The sequence below is a fragment of the Heteronotia binoei genome, chromosome 7 (assembly GCF_032191835.1).
Source record: "Heteronotia binoei isolate CCM8104 ecotype False Entrance Well chromosome 7, APGP_CSIRO_Hbin_v1, whole genome shotgun sequence".
NCBI lineage: Eukaryota > Metazoa > Chordata > Lepidosauria > Squamata > Gekkonidae > Heteronotia > Heteronotia binoei.
Window position 1 is genome coordinate 5,443,258 of NC_083229.1, and position 23,428 is coordinate 5,466,685.

The window sequence follows — 23,428 nt, forward strand, 5'->3', positions numbered from 1 at the left end:
TGGCTGATCAGCTTCCGGATGGGCAGCCTGGATTGTTGGTTCTCTTGTCAGCTCTGGTTTGCTTTGGCTTGTTTTTGTTTCGACAGCTTTGTTTGAACAGATAAGGGTGGCTACCCCGGACAGTGGGTTTGCCCAAGCGGATGGCTCGCTTCTGCAGGCGACGGAAGGGCCACAGGAAGCAAAACTGACAAGAGGAAGGAGGAGGGACTCCTTCTGGATTAACAGGCAGCCATCAAGAAGCTAAACTGACTGCAATTTGGTATCCCATTATTAATTACCTTACTGAAAACGAGGTTATTCCAAATAATCCTATCTATTAAAAATGTTATATTTCTGATTAAAAGATAGTCCCTTGTGCAAGCACCAGTCGGTTTCAACTCTGGGGTGACGTCGCTTTCACGGCAGACTTTTTACGGGGTGGTTTGCCATTGCCTTCCCCAGTCTTTTATAATTTCCCCCCAGCAAGCTGGGGACTCATATGACTGACCTCGGAAGAATGGAAGGCTGAATTAACCTGGAGCCAGCTACCTGAACCAGCTTCGCTGGGATCGAATTCAGGTCGTGAGCAGAGAGTTCAGACCACAGTACTGCAGTTTTACCACTCTGCTGCACGGGACTCTTCAAAAGGAAAGGTCCCCTGTGCAAGCACCAGTTGTTTTCAACTTTGGGGTGATGTTGCTTTCACGTTTTCATGGCAGACTTTTCACAGGGTGGTTTGCCATTGCCTTCCCCAGTCATCTACACTTCCCCCCCAGCAAACTGGGTACTCATTTGACTGACCTCAGAAGGATGGAAGGCTGAGTCAATCTCGAGTTGGCTACCTGAACCAGCTTTCGCTGGGATTGAACTCAGGTCATGAGCAGAGGGCTCCAACTGCAGTACTGCAGCTTTACCACTCTGCGCCACTACTATTTAAATTAATTTTGCTCTGTGTTTCAGATTATTTACTTTATGCAATTTGATTGTGGTTTATGTTATATTTAAGGTTCTAATTTGTATCCTGTTTTATATTCAATAAAAACTTTGCTCTTTGAAAAAAAAAACACCAGGCAGCTACTGATAGAATACTTATTTGTTTGCTTTATTTATATCTCACCTTTCTATCCAACGGGGACCCAAAGCAGTTTACATCGTTCTCCTCTCTTCTGTTTTATGTTCACAACAACCCAGTCAGGTAGGTTAGGCTGAGAGCATGTGATTGGCAGATTTATACCCTGCCCTTCTCTCTGAATCAGAGTCTCAGAGCAGCTTACAATCTTCTTTATCTCCTTCCTCCACAACAGACACCCTGTGAGGCGGGTGAGGCTGAGAGAGCTCTCCTAGAAGCTGCCTTTCAAGAATGAGAGTTATGAGAGCTCTGGCTGACCCAAGGCCATTCCAGCAGCTGCAGGTGGAGGAGTGGGGAATCAAACCCGGTTCTCCCAGATAAGAGAGCTCTGGCTGACCCAACGCCATTCCAGCAGCTGCAAGTGGAGGAGTGGGGAATCAAACCCGGTTCTCCCAGATAAGAGAGCTCTGGCTGACCCAAGGCCATTCCGGCAGCTGCAAGTGGAGGAGTGGAGAATCAAACCCGGTTCTCCCAAATAAGAGTCTGTGCGCTTAACCACTACACCAAACTGGCTCTCTACTCTGGAGGGAGTAATGGTATGTAAAACACAAACCAGAAATACAAAGAACCACCGCTAGCATAAATATCACAAAATATGCACTTATAAAAGTCAACAATGCATTCCCCAAACTATGTGGATGAAAAAAACTATTATAAATGTTGACCTAAAGGTAAAGGTAGTCCCCTGTGCAAGCACCAGTCGTTTTTCGACTCTGGAGTGACGTTGCTTTCACGTTTTCACAGCAGACTACACTTCCCCCCCCAGTCATCTACACTCCCCCCCCCCCCCCAGCAAGCTGGGGACTCATTTGACCGACTTCGGAAGGATGGAAGGCTGAGTCAACCTGGAGCCGGCTACCTGAACCAGCTTTTGCTGGGGATCGAACTCAGGTCGTGAGCAGAGGGCTCCGACTGCAGTACTGCAGCTTTACCACTCTGCGCCACAGGGCTCTGTGGCAGTGAATTCCGTGCGTTGATCACCCTTTGGGGTGAAGAAGGACTCCTTTTTATCAGTTCTAACCCGACTGCTCAGCAATTTCATTGAATGCCCACGAGTTATATTTGTGATATTTACGCCAGTGACTGATCTTTCTGTCTTCTGGTTTGAGTAAAGATTCGAACCTGGGTCTTCCGGATACCAGTCTTGACACTTTAACCACTACATCACATTGACCCTCCGTCTTTTACTAGGACTAAGCGAGCTATGGGTTAATACTTTTTAGTTCACTTGAAACCTTCAAAAGGTGGATGTTCTTCTGAACTGTGAGCGTGCTTGGGAAGGAGGTTCATCTTCTTTCTGGATTCCTCTCCACCTAGGGGAGGTTAGGCTCTGTGACCCAAGATGGCCTTTCCAATTAACACGGCATCCGAGTGTTTTGCTTTTGAGACGCTCTGCAAAAATGACTAGGAAACTCCCTTGTGCGCTTCCAGATTCCAGCAGCGTTGCAAATTATTCTCCCCCCTCCCTCCCTCTCTCTCCCTCCCTCTTCTTTCTTATAATGTGTCAGCTTTTAATTCTTGACTCCAGCAGGGGAGAAGAGAACTGTTTGTCTGACAGAAACTCCCTGGCTTGCTGAGCTCCAATTTCAGGAGCCGCTTCCCAGTTGACCCAAGACAATTTCATTACAGAAACAAAGCTGCAGAAGCAGAACATGCATCTCAGGGGGCAACAGTGTGAAGGGGGGGCTTCTGGAGTTACGGCCCCTCTGGTGAACCTCCTGAGGGCACCTGGGCATTGGCCACTGTGTGACACAGAGTGTGCAACTGCATGGGCCACTGGCCTGATCCAACATGGCTTCCCTTATGTTCTTATAAGGAACAGAGGTCCACCAGTGGCAATTAGCCATAAGGTATAGATGGAGGATACTATCTGGGGCAGGGGTGCTCTGTCTTCTTGGTGCTTCGGGGGCAACAGTGGGAGGGCTTCTGGACTTCTGGCCCCTCTAGTGGACCTCCTGAGGGCACATGGTCACTGTGTGACACAGAGTGTTGGACTGGATGGGCCATTGGCCTGATCCAACATGGCTTCTCTTATGCTCTTATGTGACTCAGAGTGTTGGACTGGAGGGGCCACTGGCCTGATCCAACATGGCTTACGTTCTTATGTGACACAGAGTGTTGGACTAGAGCGGCCATTGGCCTGATCCAACATGGCTTCTCTTATGTTCTTATGTGACACAGAGTGTTGGACTGGAGGGGCCACTGGCCTGATCCAACATGGCTTCTCTTATGTTCCTATGTGACACAGAGTGTTGGACTGGAGGGGCCACTGGCCTGATCCAACATGGCTTCTCTTATGTGACACAGAGTACTGGACTGGATGGGCCACTGGCCTGATCCAACATGGCTTCTCTTATGTTCTTATGTGACACAGAGTGTTGGACTGGATGGGCCATTGGCCTGATACAACATGGCTTCTCTTATGCTCTTATGTGACTCAGAGTGTTGGACTGGATGGGCCACTGGCCTGATCCAACATGGCTTACGTTCTTATGTGACACAGAGTGTTGGACTAGAGCGGCCATTGGCCTGATCCAACATGGCTTCTCTTATGTTCTTATGTGACACAGAGTGCTGGACTGGATGGGCCACTGGCCTGATCCAACATGGCTTCTCTTATGTTCTTATGTGACACAGAGTGTTGGACTGGAGGGGCCACTGGCCTGATCCAACATGGCTTCTCTTATGTGACACAGAGTATTGGACTGGATGGGCCACTGGCCTGATCCAACATGGCTTCTCTTATGTTCTTATGTGACACAGAGTGTTGGACTGGATGGGCCATTGGCCTGATCCAACATGGCTTCCCTTATGCTCTTATGTGACTCAGAGTGTTGGACTGGATGGGCCACTGGCCTGATCCAACATGGCTTACGTTCTTATGTGACACAGAGTGTTGGACTAGAGCGGCCATTGGCCTGATCCAACATGGCTTCTCTTATGTTCTTATGTGACACAGAGTGCTGGACTGGATGGGCCACTGGCCTGATCCAACATGGCTTCTCTTATGTTCTTATGTGACACAGAGTATTGGACTGGAGGGGCCACTGGCCTGATCCAACATGGCTTCTCTTATGTTCCTATGTGACACAGAGTGTTGGACTGGAGGGGCCATTGGCCTGATCCAACATGGCTTCTCTTATGTGACACAGAGTATTGGACTGGATGGGCCACTGGCCTGATCCAACATGGCTTCTCTTATGTTCTTATGTGACGCAGAGTGTTGGACTGGATGGGCCATTGGCCTGATCCAACATGGCTTCTCTTATGTTCTTATGTGACACAGAGTGCTGGACTGGATGGGCCACTGGCCTGATCCAACATGGCTTTTCTTATGTTCTTATGTGACAGAGTGTTGGACTGGAGGGGCCATTGGCCTGATCCAACGTGGCTTCTCTTAGGTTCTTATGTGACACAGAGTGTTGGACTGGATGGGCCACTGGCCTGATCCAACATGGCTTCTCTTACGTTCTTATGTGACACAGAGTGTTGGACTGGATGGGCCACTGGCCTGATCCAACATGGCTTCTCTTATGTTCTTATGTGACACAGAGTGTTGGACTGGATGGGCCACTGGCCTGATCCAACATGGCTTCTCTTATGTTCTTATGTGTGACACAGAGTGTTGGACTGGATGGGCCATTGGCCTGATCCAACGTGGCTTGTCTTAGGTTCTTATGTGACACAGAGTGTTGGACTGGAGGGGCCATTGGCCTGATCCAACATGGCTTCTCTTATGTTCTTATGTGACACAGAGTGTTGGACTGGATGGGCCATTGGCCTGATCCAACATGGCTTCTCTTATGTTCTTATGTGACACAGAGTGTTGGACTGGATGGGCCACTGGCCTGATCCAATATGGCTTCTCTTATGTTCTTATGTGACAGAGTGTTGGACTGGAGGGGTCATTGGCCTGATCCAACATGGCTTCTCTTATGTTCTTATGTGACAGAGTGTTGGACTGGAGGGGCCATTGGCCTGATCCAACATGGCTTCTCTTATGTTCTTATGTGACACAGAGTGTTGGACTGGATGGGCCACTGGCCTGATCCAACATGGCTTCTCTTATGTTCTTATGTGACAGAGTGTTGTACTGGAGGGGCCACTGGCCTGATCCAACATGGCTTCTCTTATGTTCTTATGTGACAGAGTGTTGGACTGGATGGGCCACTGGCCTGATCCAACATGGCTTCTCTTATGTTCTTATGTGACAGAGTGTTGTACTGGAGGGGCCACTGGCCTGATCCAACGTGGCTTCTCTTAGGTTCTTATGTGACACAGAGTGTTGGACTGGAGGGGCCACTGGTCTGATCCAACATGGCTTCTCTTATGTCTAGGGCAGTGATGCTGTCTTCTTGGTGCCGGGGGAGCAACAGTAGGAGGGCTTGCATTTTAGGTTACACCCCGTGATGTGTTCCTGTGCTTTCCTGCTCAAAAGAAGCCCTGGGCACTGCATTGAGGAACCCTACTGCATTGAGGCAATCCTTGCAAAAACCACCATTTTTCAAAGCAAACCAACAAACCAAACATACACAACTAGCTGAAGTCAGTGCACCCAGATTAACTGCAACATCAGGACCATAGGAAACCTGCCCTCCCCCCATCAGTCTAAGTTACCATTATCTTCTTCGACCATCTTCTAAAAGGGAAACCGAAGCTTCAGCACAGTGTCCCAGGATGGGCACAATGAGGGACCTTTCGTTCACCTCCCCTGAATTAAGAGATCTGTCAGCACACTGTCTTGGTATTGTGCCCTGCCTCCTTTCTCTCAACCTGCCCTTGCGCAATAAGTCATGTTACACGACGAAGTCTGTCAAGCGAGAAACCTTTGTTGGCTCCGCAGCCGTGACTTGGAGAGCTTTGTTTCCTGCCCAGTAACCTGCCAAAGGTAAAGCCAACAGACTGGCGGAGAAGAGGCGGGGGCAGTGCTGTTCTGGCTTGCAAACAGATCCTTCCAAGCCTTTGCCATCAAGAGCGGGTCACCCAGAAGAGACCCACACCTATGGGACTGGTGCAAACTGTCTTCATAACCGCTTGAATGATACAGGACCGCCACGACATCAGCCATACCGTTAAGAGCTCTTTCCCCTGCACGCCCTCTTAAAAGTGGTCTGTGCTGCTGTGTGCCTGAAATTCCTGTCTGCCGTTCACCCTAGCCGAACTAGACTCATAGAGGGCTAAGAACAGAAGAGAAGCCATGTTGGATCAGGCCAAAGGCCCCTCCAGTCCAACACTCTGTCACACATAAGAACACAAGAGAAGCCATGTTGGATCAGGCCAATGGCCCCTCCAGTCCAACACTCTGCATCACATAAGAACATAAGAGGTTGAGCCGAGAATAGACTTTGAATTGATGAAGATGGAGTATACTAGGGAATGGGATAATAGGGAAGAATAATCAAGACTTATTAAAAGTAATGATATCAGCGGGCAAAGCGGTATTGGCGGTAGGATGGAAGGATAAAAGTAAATGGAAGGAAAGAATCTGGCATGATTATCTTTTTGATTTTGTTCAGTCAGACATAGCCGCCATAATGACTCAGGAAGGGTCATGGGATGAAAGAAGAACAAGGATTAAGGAAACGTGGTCGATCTACCTGAAGTGGGCAAAAGAAGAAAAGAAAGCAGACATTCACTGGAAGCTCCAAGTTCTTTGTCCCTGGCTGGAAGATGATGTATAGACTAAGGGGGGTGGGATGGGGGGAAACATGTTAAGCGGAATGAGAGGAAGAGTGTAAGAGAAATGGACAATCAATAACAATAAAAATATACTTTAAAAAAAAAGAGATACCTTGTGACTGACTCAAGATCACACCAGCAGATGCATGTGGAGGAGTGGGGAATCAAACCCTGTTCTCTCAGATTAGAGTCCACACTCCTAAACACTATACCAAACTGACTCTCTACATAGTATTCTATACCAAGGGTGTCAAACATGCGGCCCAGGGGCAGAATTAGGCCACTGGAGGGCTCCTATTAGGTCCCCAAGCAACTGGGTCTTGTCTGCTTCCTTCTCCCTTTCTCTTGCTTCCTTCTGCATCTCAGCATGCTTTGCAAGGCTTGCTCAATCGCACTGGAGCTACAGAGCAAAACCTCAATTTTCTCCATTGGTTGAGGCTCCTCCCCCTCCTGGTCCCCTGGGGAGGGAGGGAAAGAGCCAGAGCTTCTTTTGCCCAGGTCCCTGGATCTCATGGGAGAGAGTCAAAGAAAGCACCTTTAAGACCAACAAGAGCTAATGTTTTAAGCTTGTTTTATTTTAAGATTTTTTTAAAATAAAAATCTTTAGTAATGTCTTTCTGTGTCCTTTATAAAGTTTATATCTCTGCTACCTAATCTTAAATAGGTACACACATGGACCGGTCCGGCCCAACACGGCCTCATTTATGTCTTAATACGAGAACTCGTGGGCATTCGATGAAATTGCTGAGCAGACAGGTTAAAACGGATAAAAGGAAGTACTTCTTCACCCAAAGGGTGATTAACATGTGGAATTCACTGCCACAGGAGGTGGTGGCGGCCACAAGCATGGCCACCTTCAAGAGGGGGTTAGATAAAAATATGGAGCAGAGGTCCATCAGTGGCTATTAGCCACAGTGTGTATGTGTGTGTATATATATATATATATATATTTGGCCGCTGTGTGACACAGAATGTTGGACTGGATGGGCCATTGGCCTGATCTAACATGGCTTCTCTTATGTTCTTATGTCGGATTCGGCCCTCAAAACAAATGAGTTTGACACCCCTGGCCTATACCGTCTATATGTAGTCTATAGTATACTGTGTAGCTAATAGCCACTGAAGAGGACACTGCCCCGAGCGTGGGGATTTGTCACTTGGGATGGTCCAAACATTGTTTTGGGTTACAGCCCAGTGTCTGAGTGTCCTGGGGGCACCTTGTTTTGGAGCAGGTGGTACGAGAACCGCTCATTGGACCATGAGGCAGCACGTGTCTTCTCAAAGGGCAGAGTCCCCTGAAGAAGGGGGTGTATGATATATGGGAGGCCAGACCTTATTTGGGGGTTCAGAGCTTTCAAACTCTCTTCAGTGTTTTTGGTTGAATTCACGAATAAGGAAAGAAAAAGGATCTGCGAATAAGGAACCAGCTAAAGCCTCCTCATGAACTCGCTGAGTTAAAGTTGCAATGGGAATCAGAAGAGCCCCCTGAGAAGAACATCAGAAGAGCCCTGCTGGGTCAGACCAGGGAGGGTCCATCCAGTCCAGCATCCTGTCTCACACAGAAGCCAATCAGTTCCTCTGGAAGGCTGACAACAGGACAGAGAGGCCGAGGCCTTCATTAAAACATTAGAAGAGCCCTGCTGGATCAGACCAGTGAGGGTCCATCTAGTCCAACATCCTGTCTCATACTGTGGCCAACCAGTTCCTCTGGAGGGCCAAGAGCAGGGCAGAGAGGCCGAGGCCTTTCCCTGTGAAGAACATCAGAAGAGCCCTGCTGGATCAGACCAGGAAGGGTCCATCTAGTCCAGCCTCCTGTCTCACACAGGGGCCAACCAGTTCCCCTGGAGGGCCAGCAACAGGGCAGAAAGGCCGAGGCCTTCCCCTGAGAAGAACATCAGAAGAGCCCTGCTGGGTCAGACCAGTGAGGGTCCATCTAGTCCAGCCTCCTGTCTCACACAGGGGCCACCCAGTTCCTCTGGAGGGCCAACAACAAGGCAGAGAGGCTGAGGCCTTCCCCTGAGAAGAACATCAGAAGAGCCCTGCTGGATCAGACCAGTGAGGGTCCATCTAATCCAGCCTCCTGTCTCACACAGTGGCCAGCCAGTTCCTCTGGAGGGCCAACAACAGGGCAGAGAGGCCGAGGCCTTCATAAGAACATCAGAAGAACACTGCTGGATCAGATCAGTGAAGGTCCATCTAACCCAGCATCCTGTCTCTCACAGGGGTCAACCAGTTCCTCTGGAGGCCCAACAACAGGGCAGAGGCCGAGGCCTTCCCCTGATGTTGCCTCCTGGCACTGCACTTGAGGTTGACAGCCTCTGGATGTGGAGGCCAGCAAATGAACTACACAATTCCCAAGAGGGTCCATAATTTCCTGTATTTCCACACAGCTCCCTGCACGAAGTGTTGCATTTTAGAAACTCACTGCAAGAAGTCCGGATTTTAAAATCTGAACTACTGGCTTGGTGACCATATCCTCCCACCTTGCAAAAATTCACATGGAGAAGAAGATGATCATTTGAGACTTGGCTTTTGTATATGGGACCTAAGCCTAAACCCACACAGAGAGTTGTCTTATTACAGGCTTTCTTATTGAAAGCAAAATCTCTTCCACAGTCTGCCCAAATGTATTTATTTGCAGAACGGAGCACAGGCGTTAGGCTCCGAAGAAATTCAAAGTAACATCAATACGCCATAGAATACAACAGCAAACAGCAGCATCGGAACGACTGGTGCGACTAGAAAGAAAGAAATCCAACTTACACCGAAACAACGGTGGCTTTCTGTCGCAGGTGAAGCGGGCCGAGAGCTGGGCGTTGCACTGGCCGAGCCGGGCCGTTGCAGGCCGGCGCGGAGACGAGACGCGGCCACGGGCTGGAGTGTCGACCAAGCCGGGTCGGGCAGACGCAGAGCCGGGGCGCTGTGTTGGCCGGGCCGTGCGGACCAGTGCGGGGATAGGGCGCGGTCGCGAGCTGGAGCCGTGGAGCGACCCAGGAATGCACGGTGTTGCGGGCTGGAGTGCATGGAACAGCCGATGAGAGCGAGAGGCACCGTGCATGGCGGCGAAAAGCGAACAATAGTAACAACAGTAACAACAACAAAGACGAGACGCAGCTCAACTGGCCCTCCCAATCAGAGCCAACGGAAACTGTGGGGACAACGCGACGGTGAACGTAACCGGGGTGTGAATGAAGCCGACTGCCAGACACCCGCAACTAGGCGGCCCTGTGCGGGGCGAGTGTTGAACGGAGAACTGGCTAGCCGAGCGCAGGGGACCAGTCTACACCCCGAAACAGCGGCAGCGGCGCTGGAACCCCCCTTATTGAGCCAGTCCACTAAGGCTCAATCCGGGCTACTGGGGGGACACAGTAGGAACGTTAGCTCTCCTGGGCCCCCTAGCTGTTGGAGATTATCGGACCCGGGACAACAGATAGACTGTGTCAATAGAAACCCAGTCGGAAGCCGAAGAGAATAAAAAGCACTAGCGCTTTAAGAACTGTTAGATCACTACTTAAACAAATAGTTCTGCCCACCAACCCTCACGGAAAAATTGCACTGCCGGTAAACTAAGAGATTAGATTATTAACTAGTTAATTAATTATTGATTTATAAATTGTTGGCTGATTGATTGATGTATATTTATTATTATTACTGGCAGATTAATTGGAATGGTTTAAACGGGGAGGGGATATATATATTTATCTTTTTTATTAATGTGCCACAGAGGAAAATGTTTAGCCAATTAAATTATGGAGATAAAGTGGGGAGAGGTTTAATTTAATTAACTATAGATGAATTATTAAAGACCAGGCGATTGGAATTGTGGAGTAGAGGAGCGTGAGGGTGGTGAAGCTTTGGATAGACAGCTAGGTAGCAAGCTAACTGACACTAGTGAAGGATTGGATATGGAGCAGATGTCTGGCCTAGGGATCCCAGTGCTCATGGGGAGGGGGAGGTATGACGGTGGGAGCAGACAGAACCATGTGGGAAGAAGGCGGAGACAAAACAGTGCTCGACCCTCTTCCGGTCTGCGTCCCATCCCGAGGGTGGCAGGTAGCGGGGCCAAGAGGGAAAGCCAGTCTCCGTCATTGGTGTTATGTAATGCCAGGTCCATAAATAACAAGACCTCAATCCTTAGGGACTACCTGCTCAAGCAGGATATGGACCTGGCTTGCGTGACCGAGACCTGGGTGCGGGATGGGGAGACGGTGGCTCTCTCCCAGATGGCGCCCCCGGGCTACTCGGTCTTTCACCAATCACGGACCACTGGCCGGGGGGGAGGGGTGGCGCTACTCATACGGGAGGGTTACTCCTTTAGGGCTCTCCCGGCCCCAACGATTGATGGCTTGGAATGTGCCGGTCTAGCGTGGGACGTGGGGGAGGGGTTGGCGATCTGGCTGGTGTACCGTCCGCCTAACGCACCGGCCAGCGCCTTACCAGCCCTGATGGAGGCGGCGGCGGGCTGGGCGTTGGAGTTCCCAAGGCTTATGGTCTTGGGTGACTTTAACGTCCATGCAGACGACGCGGCCTCCAATCAGGCGCTGGACCTAGTGACTTCCATGGCGACACTGGGACTCTCCCAATTTGTTACCACTCCCACGCATCAGGCCGGACACATGTTAGACTTGATCTTTGCGTCCGGGATTCTGGTGGACGGTATCGCAGTAGAAGCGGTGCCATGGTCGGACCACCTAGCCCTTAAGGCCCGTGTGGGTGCGCCCCCTCGACCCTGTACGGGCGGCGAGCCTATTTTGGCTCGCCCGCGGAGTCAGATGGACCCTGAGCGGTTCCAGAGGGCTCTGCGGGACCCCTGGCCCCCTAGCAATTCCCTCAATGACCTAGTGGATACCTGGCATGACAGGTTATCCAGGGCCATCGACGAAATTGCACCCCGGCGTCCTCTGCGCCCCCGAAGTAGGCTGGCTCCTTGGTATACCTCGGAGCTACGCAAACTGAAACAGGGACTCAGACGACTAGAGAGGCGGTGGCGGCATACTCGTGACGAAGCGACGAGAACATCCTACAGAACGTTTATGAAGTCTTATGAGATGGCAGTCAAAGCTGCAAAGAAGGAATACTTTGCGGCTAGGATTGCGTCTGCAAATTCGCGCCCAGCACAATTATTTAAGATAATTGAGAATCTGACCACTCTGCCCCAGGGCAGACCAAACATGAAAGAATTGGAAATAGGCTGTGAGGCTTTTGCGAAATTTTTTGCAGATAAAATCTCGTCACTCCGCCAGGACTTTCCTGCCACATTGACTGCAGCAGACGAACCCGGGGCTCCGTGCCTGTCTTCTGGTGTTATCTTGGATCACTTCGACGCGCTTAGTCTTGGGGAAGTCGACGAAGTCCTCTCAACTGTACGCCCTACAACTTGCGACCTTGACCCATGCCCTTCCTGGCTAATTAAATCCTGCCAGAGGGAGCTTAGATATCCTATACGGGATATCATAAATAGATCCCTCTTGGAAGGGCAATTTCCAACATCTTTGAAAGAGGCCATGGTCCGCCCTCTCCTAAAAAAGAGTACAGCAGACCCGGCCGAATTGGCAAATTACCGGCCGGTCTCGAACCTACCATTCTTAGGTAAGGTTATAGAGAGGGCAGTGGCGTTACAGCTGCAGAGTTTTTTGGATGACACTTCCGCCTTAGACCCTCACCAGTCCGGCTTCCGTCCGGGTTATGGGACGGAGACAGTGCTGGTCGCCTTGGTGGATGACCTCCAGCGGCATCTGGATCGAGGCGGCGTGGCGGTGCTGATATTGTTAGATCTGTCGGCCGCATTTGATACGGTTGATCATCAGTTACTGGCCCGCCGCCTCGGGGATTGGGGGATTGGCCTTACAGTGGCTTTCCTCCTTCCTCGAAGGACGGGGACAAAGGGTGGCCATTGGGGGGGAACGGTCCCGGAGGCACCCACTAGTATGTGGGGTCCCACAAGGGGCAGTTCTCTCCCCGATGTTATTTAACATCTATATGCGCCCCCTTGCCCAGATTGCCCGGAGGTTTGGACTTGGGTGCCATCAATATGCTGATGACACCCAACTCTATCTGCTAATGGATGGCCGGCCTGGCTCCGTCCCAGAAAGCCTGGACCTAGCATTGCAAGCCGTGGCAGGCTGGCTCAGACTGAGTGGGCTGAAGTTGAATCCAACGAAGACAGAGGTCCTGTGCTTGGGTCGCGGTGCCTTGGGAGGGGAAATCCCCTTGCCAGTCCTTGACGGTGTGCAGCTTAAAGCGGCACACAGGGTCAAGAGCTTGGGGGTTCTTCTGGAGCCTTCATTATCAATGGAGGCACAGATAGCGGCCGCTGCCAAGTCCGCGTTCTTTCATCTTCGTTGGGCGAGGCAGTTGGCCCCCTTCCTGGAGCGCCGTGACCTAGCAACAGTGATCCATGCTACGGTCACCTCGAGACTGGACTACTGCAACGCCCTCTACATGGGGCTGCCCTTGTGCCGAATTCGGCGGCTGCAGCTGGTGCAGAACGCGGCGGCCAGGCTGTTGTTGGGGCTCCCAAGGTGGGAGCACATACAGCCAGGGCTGCGCGGACTGCACTGGTTGCCGGTGGCATACCGAGTTCGCTACAAGGTGCTGGTTATCACCTTTAAAGCCCTATATGGCCGGGGACCTACCTACCTAAGGGACCGTCTCTCCCCATATGAGCCCCAGAGGGCACTGAGGTCATCTGGGAAAAACCAGCTGAATATCCCTGGGCCAAGGGAGGCCAGACTGAAAGCCACCCGGGATCGGGCCTTCTCTATTACTGCTCCACTACTGTGGAACCAACTTCCTGAGGAGGTGAGGGCCATACGATGTTTAGAGGGATTCCGTAGGGCCTGTAAGACCCACCTTTTCAGGATGGCCTTCAACTAGCGAAAATTAGTGGAAAACTGTGACAAAACTAGATATGCTGCTAGAAATGCTTTTACTCTTGAAATGTTTTTACTGCTGAAATTTATTGAAATTTGTTATAACGCCATACTATTATGTGAATTTTAATATTTTGTAATTGTTTTAACCGTGTTTTATAATTGCAACTGTTGTAATGTGTGTTTTATGCTGTGAGCCGCCCTGAGCCTGCTTCGGCGGGGAGGGCGGGATAGAAATAAAAAATTATTATTATTATTATTATATATTATATATATATATATTATAAGATGAAGATATTGGATTTATATTTATATTTATTTACGGTCAAAACCCTTGAGAAAGGGTTTATATATATATTGGATTTATATTTATATTTATTTACGGTCAAAACCCTTGAGAAAGCTTGGACGCTATTTAAAACTATAATCCTAGAAGCTCAGATAAAATACATACCACAAGTTAGGAAAGGCACAAACAGGCATAAGAAAAGGCCTGCGTGGTTAACAAATAAAGTAATGGAAGCTGTAAAAGGTAAGAAGGACTCCTTTAAGCGGTGGAAAACCAGTCCAAGTGAGATTAGTAAAAGGGAACACAGGCTGTGGCAAATCAAATGCAAGACTGTGATCAGGCAGGCAAAAAGGGACTATGAGGAGCATATTGCAAAAAACATAAAGATCAACAATAAAACTTTCTTCAAATATATTAGAAGTAGGAAACCAGCCAGGGAGGCAGTGGGGCCCTTGGATGACCATGGGGTAAAAGGATTACTGAAGGAGGATAGGGAAATGGCTGAAAAGCTAAATGAATTTTTTGCCTCCGTCTTCACTGTAGAAGACGAGAACTTTTTGCCCGCCCCAGAACCACTAATTTTGGAAGGGGTGTTGAAAGACCTGAGTCAGATTGAGGTGACAAATGAGGAGGTCCTACAACTGATAGACAAATTAAAAACTAATAAGTCACCGGGTCCGGATGGCATACATCCGAGAGTTCTGAAGGAACTCAAAGTTGAACTTGTGGATCTTCTAACAAAAATCTGTAATCTTTCATTGAAATCTGCCTCCATTCCTGAGGACTGGAAGGTAGCAAATGTCACCCCCATCTTTAAAAAAGGTTCCAGAGGAGATCCGGGAAACTACAGGCCAGTCAGTCTGACTTCAATACCGGGAAAGTTGGTAGAAACCATTATCAAGGACAGAATGAGTAGGCACATTGATGAACACGGGTTATTGAGGAAGACTCAGCATGGGTTCTGCAAGGGAAGATCTTGCCTCACTAACCTGTTGCATTTCTTTGAGGGGGTGAACAAACATGTGGACAAAGGAGACCCGATAGATGTTGTTTACCTTGACTTCCAGAAAGCTTTTGATAAAGTTCCTCATCAAAGGCTCCTTAGAAAGCTTGAGAATCATGGAGTAAAAGGACAGGTCCTCTTGTGGATCAAAAACTGGCTGAGTAATAGGAAGCAGAGAGTGAGTATAAATGGGCAGTCTTCGCAGTGGAGGACGGTAAGCAGTGGGGTGCCGCAGGGCTCGGTACTGGGTCCCATGCTTTTTAACTTGTTCATAAATGATTTAGAGTTCGGAGTGAGCAGTGAAGTGGCCAAGTTTGCGGATGACACTAAATTGTTCAGGGTGGTGAGAACCAGAGAGGATTGTGAGGAACTCCAAAGGGATCTGTTGAGGCTGGGTGAGTGGGCGTCAACGTGGCAGATGCGGTTCAATGTGGCCAAGTGCAAAGTAATGCACATTGGGGCTAAGAATCCCAGCTACAAATACAAGTTGATGGGGTGTGAACTGGCAGAGACTGATCAAGAGAGAGATCTTGGGGTCATGATAGATAACTCACTGAAAGTGTCAAGACAGTGTGCGTTTGCAATAAAAAAGGCCAATGCCATGCTGGGAATTATTAGGAAGGGAATTGAAAACAAATCAGCCAGTATCATAATGCCCCTGTATAAATCGATGGTGCGGTCTCATTTGGAGTACTGTGTGCAGTTCTGGTCGCCGCACCTCAAAAAGGATATTATAGCTTTAGAGAAGGTGCAGAGAAGGGCAACTAGAATGATTAAAGGGCTGGAGCACTTTCCCTATGAAGAAAGGTTGAAACACTTGGGACTCTTTAGCTTGGAGAAACGTCGACTGCGGGGTGACATGATAGAGGTTTACAAGATAATGCATGGAATGGAGAAAGTAGAGAAAGAAGTACTTTTCTCCCTTTCTCACAATACAAGAACTCGTGGGCATTCGATGAAATTGCTGAGCAGACAGGTTAAGACGGATAAAAGGAAGTACTTCTTCACCCAAAGGGTGATTAACATGTGGAATTCACTGCCACAGGAGGTGGTGGCGGCCACAAGTATAGCCACCTTCAAGAGGGGTTTAGATAAAAATATGGAGCACAGGTCCATCAGTGGCTATTAGCCACAGTGTATGGAGCACAGGTCCATCAGTGGCTATTAGCCACAGTGTATGGAGCACAGGTCCATCAGTGGCTATTAGCCACAGTGTATGTGTGTATATAACATTTTTTGCCACTGTGTGACACAGAGTGTTGGACTTGATGGGCCGTTGGCCTGATCCAACATGGCTTCTCTTATGTTCTTATGTTCTTATATCCCGCCCTCTACTCCGAAGAGTCTCAGAGCAACTCACAATCTCCTTTATCTTCCTCCCCCTCAACAGACACCCTGTGAGGTAGATGAAGATATTGGATTTATATCCCGCCCTCCACTCCAAAGAGTCTCAGAGCGGCTCACAATCTCCTTTACTTTCCCCCCCCCCAACAGACACCCTGTGAGGTAGATGAAGATATTGGATTTATATCCCGCCCTCCACTCCGAAGTCTCAGAGCGGCTCACAATCTCCTTTACCTTCCTCCCCCACAACAGACACCCTGTGAGGTAGATGAAGATATTGGATTTATATCCCGCCCTCCACTCCGAAGAGTCTCAGAGCGGCTCACCATCTCTTTTACCTTCCTCCCCCCAGAACAGACACCCTGTGAGGTAGATGAAGATATTGGATTTATATCCCGCCCTCCACTCCAAAGAGTCTCAGAGCGGCTCACAATCTCCTTTACCTTCCTCCCCCACAACAGACACCCTGTGAGATGGGTGGGGCTGGAGAGGGCTCTCACAGCAGCTGCCCTTTCAAGGACAACCTCTGACAGGGCTATGGCTGACCCAAGGCCATTCCAGCAGGTGCAAGTGGAGGAGTAGGGAATCAAACCCGGTTCTCCCAGATAAGAGTCCGCACACTTAACCAGTACACCAAACTGGCTCTCCACAAAATCAAAAGGAGCTCCCAACATTGGATTCACGCTGGCTGCAAAAGTTCTCTTCAACCATCCAAGCCTCACTTTATCGCCTTTCTGCCTCTGACCCCGGCTCATTTGTTATTCTCTGACCTCACTTAACCCCAACCCTAACCCCCCCTCCCAAGGTCTTCTCTATGGGAATGGTTATTCTGTTCTGGAGATGAGTCACTTTCTTGTTCTGTGAATCATTCAGCACAATCATGGCGCTTAGTTAATATTCCACGTTACTCTTTCAGCTTTCTGCACACAAGTTTCGTACTGACCTCCCTTGGTGGAGAATTTGCCCCAATGGAATGCTGGAAAAATTTAAAGCCTATTTATCCCACGGTAGAAGATAAGAAGATATTGGATTTATATCCCACCCTATACTCTGAATCTCAGAGCGGTCACAATCTCCTTTACCTTCCCTCGCCCCCGCAACAGATACCCTGTAAGCAGCGTCCTCTCTAAGCAGAGTTAGCATGAGCTAGCTCACAGATTTTTGGCCTCCAGCTCACACGTATTTGTCTTCGCTCACGAAGGGTGGCCCCAGAGCACACTAATTGATGCAGTAGCTCACAACTTTAATGCCAGTAGCCCACAAAGTAGAATTTTTGCTCACAAGACTCTACAGGTTAGAGGGAACATTGCCTGTGAGGTGGATGGGGCTGAGAGAGCTCTCCCAGAAGCTGCCCTTTCAAGAACAACTCTGCCAGAGCGATAGCTGACCCAAGGCCATTCCAGCAGCTGCAAATGGAGGAGTGGGGAATCAAACCCGGTTCTTCCAGATAAGAGTCCGCACACTTAACCACTACACCAAACTGGTTCTCTAATGATACTAGTCAGTAGTCACCAGCATGTGGTGCTTGTCAAATGTTTCAGAGAAGGGGTGTCAAACATGACCCCTAGAGGGCTCCTATCAGGCCCCCAAGCAACTGGCTCTTATCTGCTTCCTTCCCTCTCTCTTGCTTCCTTCATCTCAACTTGCTTTGCAAGGCTTGCTCAATCACACAGGAGCTACAGAGCAAAACCTCATTTTTCTCCATTGGCTGAGGCTCCTCCTCCTCCTGGACCCCTGGGGGGGGGAGGGAAAGAGCGAGAGCTTCCTTTGCACAGTTCCCTGGATCCCATGGGAGAAATACAAAGAAAACCTTTAGGGCGAACAAGCGCTACTGTTTTAAGCATGTTTTTAGGTTTTGTGTGTTTTTTTTAAATCTTTAGTCGTGTTTATATCTCTGTTAAAAAGGTAAAGGCAGTCCTCTGTGCAAGCACCAGTTGTTTCTGGCTCTGGGATGACGTTGCTCTCACGTTTTCATGGCAGACTTTTTATGGGGTGGTTTGCCATTGCCTTCCCCAGTCCTCTACACTTGACCCCCAGCAACCTGGGTGCTCATTTTACCGACCTCGGAAGGACAGAAGGCTGAGTCAACCTGCAGCCGGCTACCTGAACCCAGCTTCCACCAGGGATCGAACTCAGGCCGTGAGCAGAGCTTAGGACTGCAGTACTGCAGCTTTAACACTCTGCGCAACGGGGCTCTTAAGGTAAAGGTAGTCCCCTGTGCAAGCACCAGTCATTTCCGACTCTGCGGTGATGTTGCTTTCACAACGTTTTCACAGCAGACTTTTTACAGAATGGTTTGCCACTGCCTTCCCCAGTCATCTACACTTTCCCCCCAGCAAGCTGGGGATTCATTTTACCGACCTTGGAAGGACGGAAGGCTGAATCAACCTTGAAGATGGCTACCTGAACCAACTTCCGCTGGGATCGAACTCAGGTCATGAGCATGGTCTGCAATACTGCAGCTTTACCACTTTGCGCCATGGGGCTCATGCTACCTAATCTTAAATAAGTACACACATGGCCCGTCCCGCCAAGGCCCGGCCCAACAAGGTAATTTTGGAACTTTAAATAAAGATCATTTCTTTGAAAAACATGTTTTAGAAAGTGGGTGGGGCTGGGGGGGGGCGCTTGTCCAGAAGGGCTTCTGATTGGCTGTGCAGTTCAAAAGGTATCCCATAAAGCAGAATTTCTGCCTGAAACGTCAAATTGTTACTATTAGAATTAGGTACAAGCTCATTCCCTGACATTTTGTGGTCTTCCTGCAGTTTTTTGGGACTGGCTGTGCCTCCGGTGGCTGCCATTTTGTGTCTGTGGGCCCTGCCCCGTATCATACTTCCAAAAAGTGCCCAAAGACTCAAGAAGGCTGAGGCCCTGGCGATGAGAGACAGTTGTGGCCTACAAACATGTGTGAATTCGATACATCTGTTAGATCCAGGTGGGTTGCCATGTTGATCCGAAGGAATAGAACAAAGTCTGAGAGAAGTGGCGCCTTTAAGAAGAAGAAGAAGATATTGGATTTATATCCCACCCTCCACTCTGAAGAGTCTCAGAGCGACTCACAATCTCCTTTACCTTCCTCCCCCACAACAGACACCCTGTGAGGTAGATGAAGATATTGGATTTATATCCTGCCCTCCACTGCAAAGAGTGTCAGAGCGGCTCACAATCTCCTTTACCTTCCTCCCCCACAACAGACACCCTGTGAGGAAGATAAAGATACTGGATCTATATCCCGCCCTCCACTCCGAACAGTCTCAGAGCGGCTCACAAAATCCTTTACCTCCCCCCCCCCCCACAACAGACACCCTGTGAGGTAGATGAAGATATTGGATTTATATCCCGCCCTCCACTCCGAAGAGTCTCAGAGCGGCTCACAATCTCCTTTACCTCCCCCCCCACCCCACGAGAGACAACCTGTGAGGTAGATGAAGATATTGGATTTATATCCCGCCCTCCACTCAGAGTAACTCACAATCTCCTTTATCTCCCCCCCCAACAGACACCCTGTGAGGTAGATGAATATATTGAATTTATATCCCGCCCTCCACTCCGAAAAGTCTCAGAGCGGCTCACAATCTTTCTTACCTTCCTCCCCCACAATAGACACCCTGTGAGGTGGGTGGGGCTGGAGAGGGTTCTCACAGCAGTTGCCCTTTCAAGGACAACCTCTGCCAGAGCTCTGGCTGACCCAAGGCCATGCTAGCAGGTGCAAGTGGAGGAGGAGTGGGGAATCAAACCCGGTTCTCCCAGATAAGAGAGCTCTGGCTGACCCAAGGCCATGCCAGCAGGTGCAAGTGGAGGAGTGGGGAATCAAACCCGGTTCTCCCAGATAAGAGAGCTCTGGCTGACCCAAGGCCATGCTAGAAGGTGCGAGTGGCGGAGTGGGGAATCAAACCCGGTTCTCCCAGATAAGCGAGCTCTGGCTGACCCAAGGCCATTCCAGCAGCTGCAAGTGGAGGAGTGGAGAATCAAACTCGGTTCTCCCAGATAAGGGTCCACGCATTTCACCACTACACCAAACTGGCTCTCCAATTCTAGTGCATGAACACAAAAGCTTATATCCAGAATTAAACTTTGTTGGTCTTAATGTGCCCTAGACTGAAACATCATTCAATAAATCTATTAGTCTAAGCTGGGGGTGGCCAAACTGTGGCTCGGGAGCCACATGTGGCTCTTTCACACATACTGTGTGGAGCCCCCACTGTCTCCATCAGCCGGCTTGGAGAAGGCATGTCTCTCTTGGGAGGGAAAGTAGCTCAGTGGTAGAGCATCTGCTTGGTAAGCAGAAGGTCCCAGGTTCAATCCCTGTCATCTCCAAAAAAGGGTTCAGGCAAATTGGTGTGAAAAATCTCAGCTTGAGACACTGGAGAGCCGCTGCCAGTCTGAGTAGACAATACTGACTTTGATGGACCGAGGGTCTGATTCAGTATAAGGCAGCTTTATATGCTCATATGTTCTTTAAATCGCTTATCCAAGCTAATCCAGCAGGCAGCTTGGGGAATGCATTTAAAGTTGCTTTCTTTCCAACTCCCCCTCCCCCATCTATTTGCTTGCCTGCCTGCCTTCCTTCCTTCCTTCCTTCCTTCCTTCCTTCCTTCCTTCCCGCTCTCCAACATTTGACATTTATTCTATGTGGCTCTTACATGAAGCAAGTTTGGCCACTCCTGGTCTAAGCTATCAGAAGACTTTCCTCTTTGTTGTTTCACTCTCTCTGGGCATTGTGTGGATTTTGGAGAAGTATTAATTTAAAACAGCATGTCCCTGAACATTATGAGTTTCCTGAAAAGAGAGCGCAGGTATCTAGCCCTCAAGTTCTTGCAGACAAACAATTACAACAAACGGGACCAGCAACCAGAGGCTGGTCCCAGCTTACCTGAACAGGTTTTCTGCACCTGCACGCATCCTCATCTCCTTGTTGATCTGCTGGTTAATTCGCGCCCGGCGGTGTTGTAACTTGCTCCGCTGCGTTTGTGCCCAAGGGTCGCAGCCCTGTAGAAGAAGAACACGGTTTTAAAAAAACACGACTTGGCTTGGAGATTTGCCTGCCTGTTTTCAAGCCTGTGATCTTAAGGACCAGAACTTTGCTTTGTTGTTAAGTCAAAAGCGGGGAATTTGCAGGATGCTGAAATTCTGTTCCAGACACGCAGTTTTCTTCAGCAGAACCTGCACTAACAACTCTGTATCGTTTACAATTGGATGTCTCACAAAGTAAGGAAAACCCACAAAAGATCCTGCTTGAAGACTTACAGGATGAAGGTATAAGCTATATTGTCCCATGAGTACTCCAGCCACAAAAAATTAACATCTCGAAGGACTTTGGGCTGGATCCAGAAGAAGACATTGGATTTATACCCAGCTCTGCACTCTCGAATCTCAGAGTGGCTTACAATCTCCTTTACCTGGATCAGGCCAATGGCCCTTCCAGTCCAACACTCTGTGTCACACAGTGGCCAAAAAACCAGGTGCCATCAGGAGGTCCATCAGTGGGGCCAGGACTCTAGAAGCCCTCCCACTGTGCCCCACCCCCAGCACCAAGAATACAGACATAAGAACATAAGAGAAGCCATGTTGGATCAGGCCCATGGCCCATCCAGTCCAACACTCTGTGTCACACAGTGGCCAAAAAACCAGGTGCCATCAGGAGGTCCATCAGTGGGGCCAGGACTCTAGAAGCCCTCCCACTGTGCCCCACCCCCTAGCACCAAGAATACAGACATAAGAACATAAGAGAAGCCATGTTGGATCAGGCCCATGGCCCATCCAGTCCAACACTCTGTGTCACACAGTGGCCAAAACCCAGGTTCCATCAGGAAGTCCACCAGCAGGGTCAGAACTCCAGAAGCCCTCCTACTCTTGCCCCCGCCCTCCCCAAGCACCAAGAATACACAGCATCACTGCCCCAGACATAGGAACGCAAGAGAAACCATGTTGGGTCAGGCCAATGTTCCATCCAGTCCAACACTGTGTAACACATAAGAACATAAGAGAAGCCATGTTGGATCAGGCCAATGGCCCATCCAGTCCAACACTCTGTGTCACATAAGCACATAAGAGAAGCTATGTTGGATCAGGCCAATGCCCCATCCAGTCCAACACTCTGTGTCACAAAAGAACATAAGAGAAGCCATGTTGGATCAGGCCAATTGCCCCTCCAGTCCAACACTCTGTGTCACATAAGAGAAGCCCTGTTAGATCAGGCCAATGACCCATCCAGTCCAACACTCTGTGTCACACAGTGGCCAGAAAACCAGGCGCCATCAGGAAGTTCCACCAGTGGGGCCAGGACTACTAGAAGCCCTCCCACTGTGCCCCCCCACAAGCACCAAGAATACAGAGCATCACTGCCCCAGACAGAGAGTTCCATCTAATAGCCATTGATGGACCTCTGCTCCAGATGTTTATCCACTTTCCTCTTGAAGTTGTCTATGCTGGCAGCCGCCGTCACCTCCTGTGGCAGTGAATCCCACGTGTTAATTAACATTTGGGTAAAGAAGGACTTCCTTTTATCTGTTCTAACCCGACTGCTCAGCAATTTCATTGAATGTCCGCGATGTCTCATATTGTGAGAAAGGGAGAAAAGGACTTATTTCTCTACCTTCTCTATCCCATGCATAATCTTGTAAACCTCTTATCATGTCACCCCGCAGTCGACGTTTCTCCAAGCTAAAGAGCCCCAAGCGTTTCAACCTTTCTTCATAGGAAAAGTGTTCCAACCCTTTAATCATTCTGGTTGCCCTTTTCTGCACATTTTCCAATGCTATAATATCTTTTTTGAGCTGCAGTGAATAGAATTGTATACAGTACTCCAAATGAGACCGCATCATCGATTTATACAGGAGCATTATGATACCGGCTGATTTGTTTTCAATTCCCTTCCTAATAATTCCCAGCATGGCGTTGGCCTTTTTTTATTGCAGTCGCACACTGTCTTGACATTTTCAGTGAGTTCTCTACCACAATCCTCAACATACCCTCAACACCTTCAACATACCTGATAAAACAGGTTCAGTAGGCTTTTGTAACATTTCAAAAACACGTGAAACCTGTCTCATCAGACGTAAAAAAAAAAGAAAGAAAGAAAAACTCCTTTCAGTCTTTCCAAACTATCTGCTGCAACTTTTTAAGACTAGAAC

The 23,428-nt window shown here is 49.2% G+C and overlaps 1 protein-coding gene across 1 annotated transcript in view; it reads right to left on the bottom strand.

Annotated features, from left to right (window-relative positions):
• RHPN1 (rhophilin Rho GTPase binding protein 1) overlaps positions 1-23,428 on the bottom strand; it is an 84,557-nt gene that overhangs the window by 45,854 nt on the left and 15,275 nt on the right. Inside the window, exon 2 of the mRNA XM_060243055.1 lies at positions 21,169-21,284. Within this exon, the coding sequence (XP_060099038.1) occupies positions 21,169-21,284 (116 nt within the window). The remainder of the gene's footprint in view (positions 1-21,168; positions 21,285-23,428) is intronic.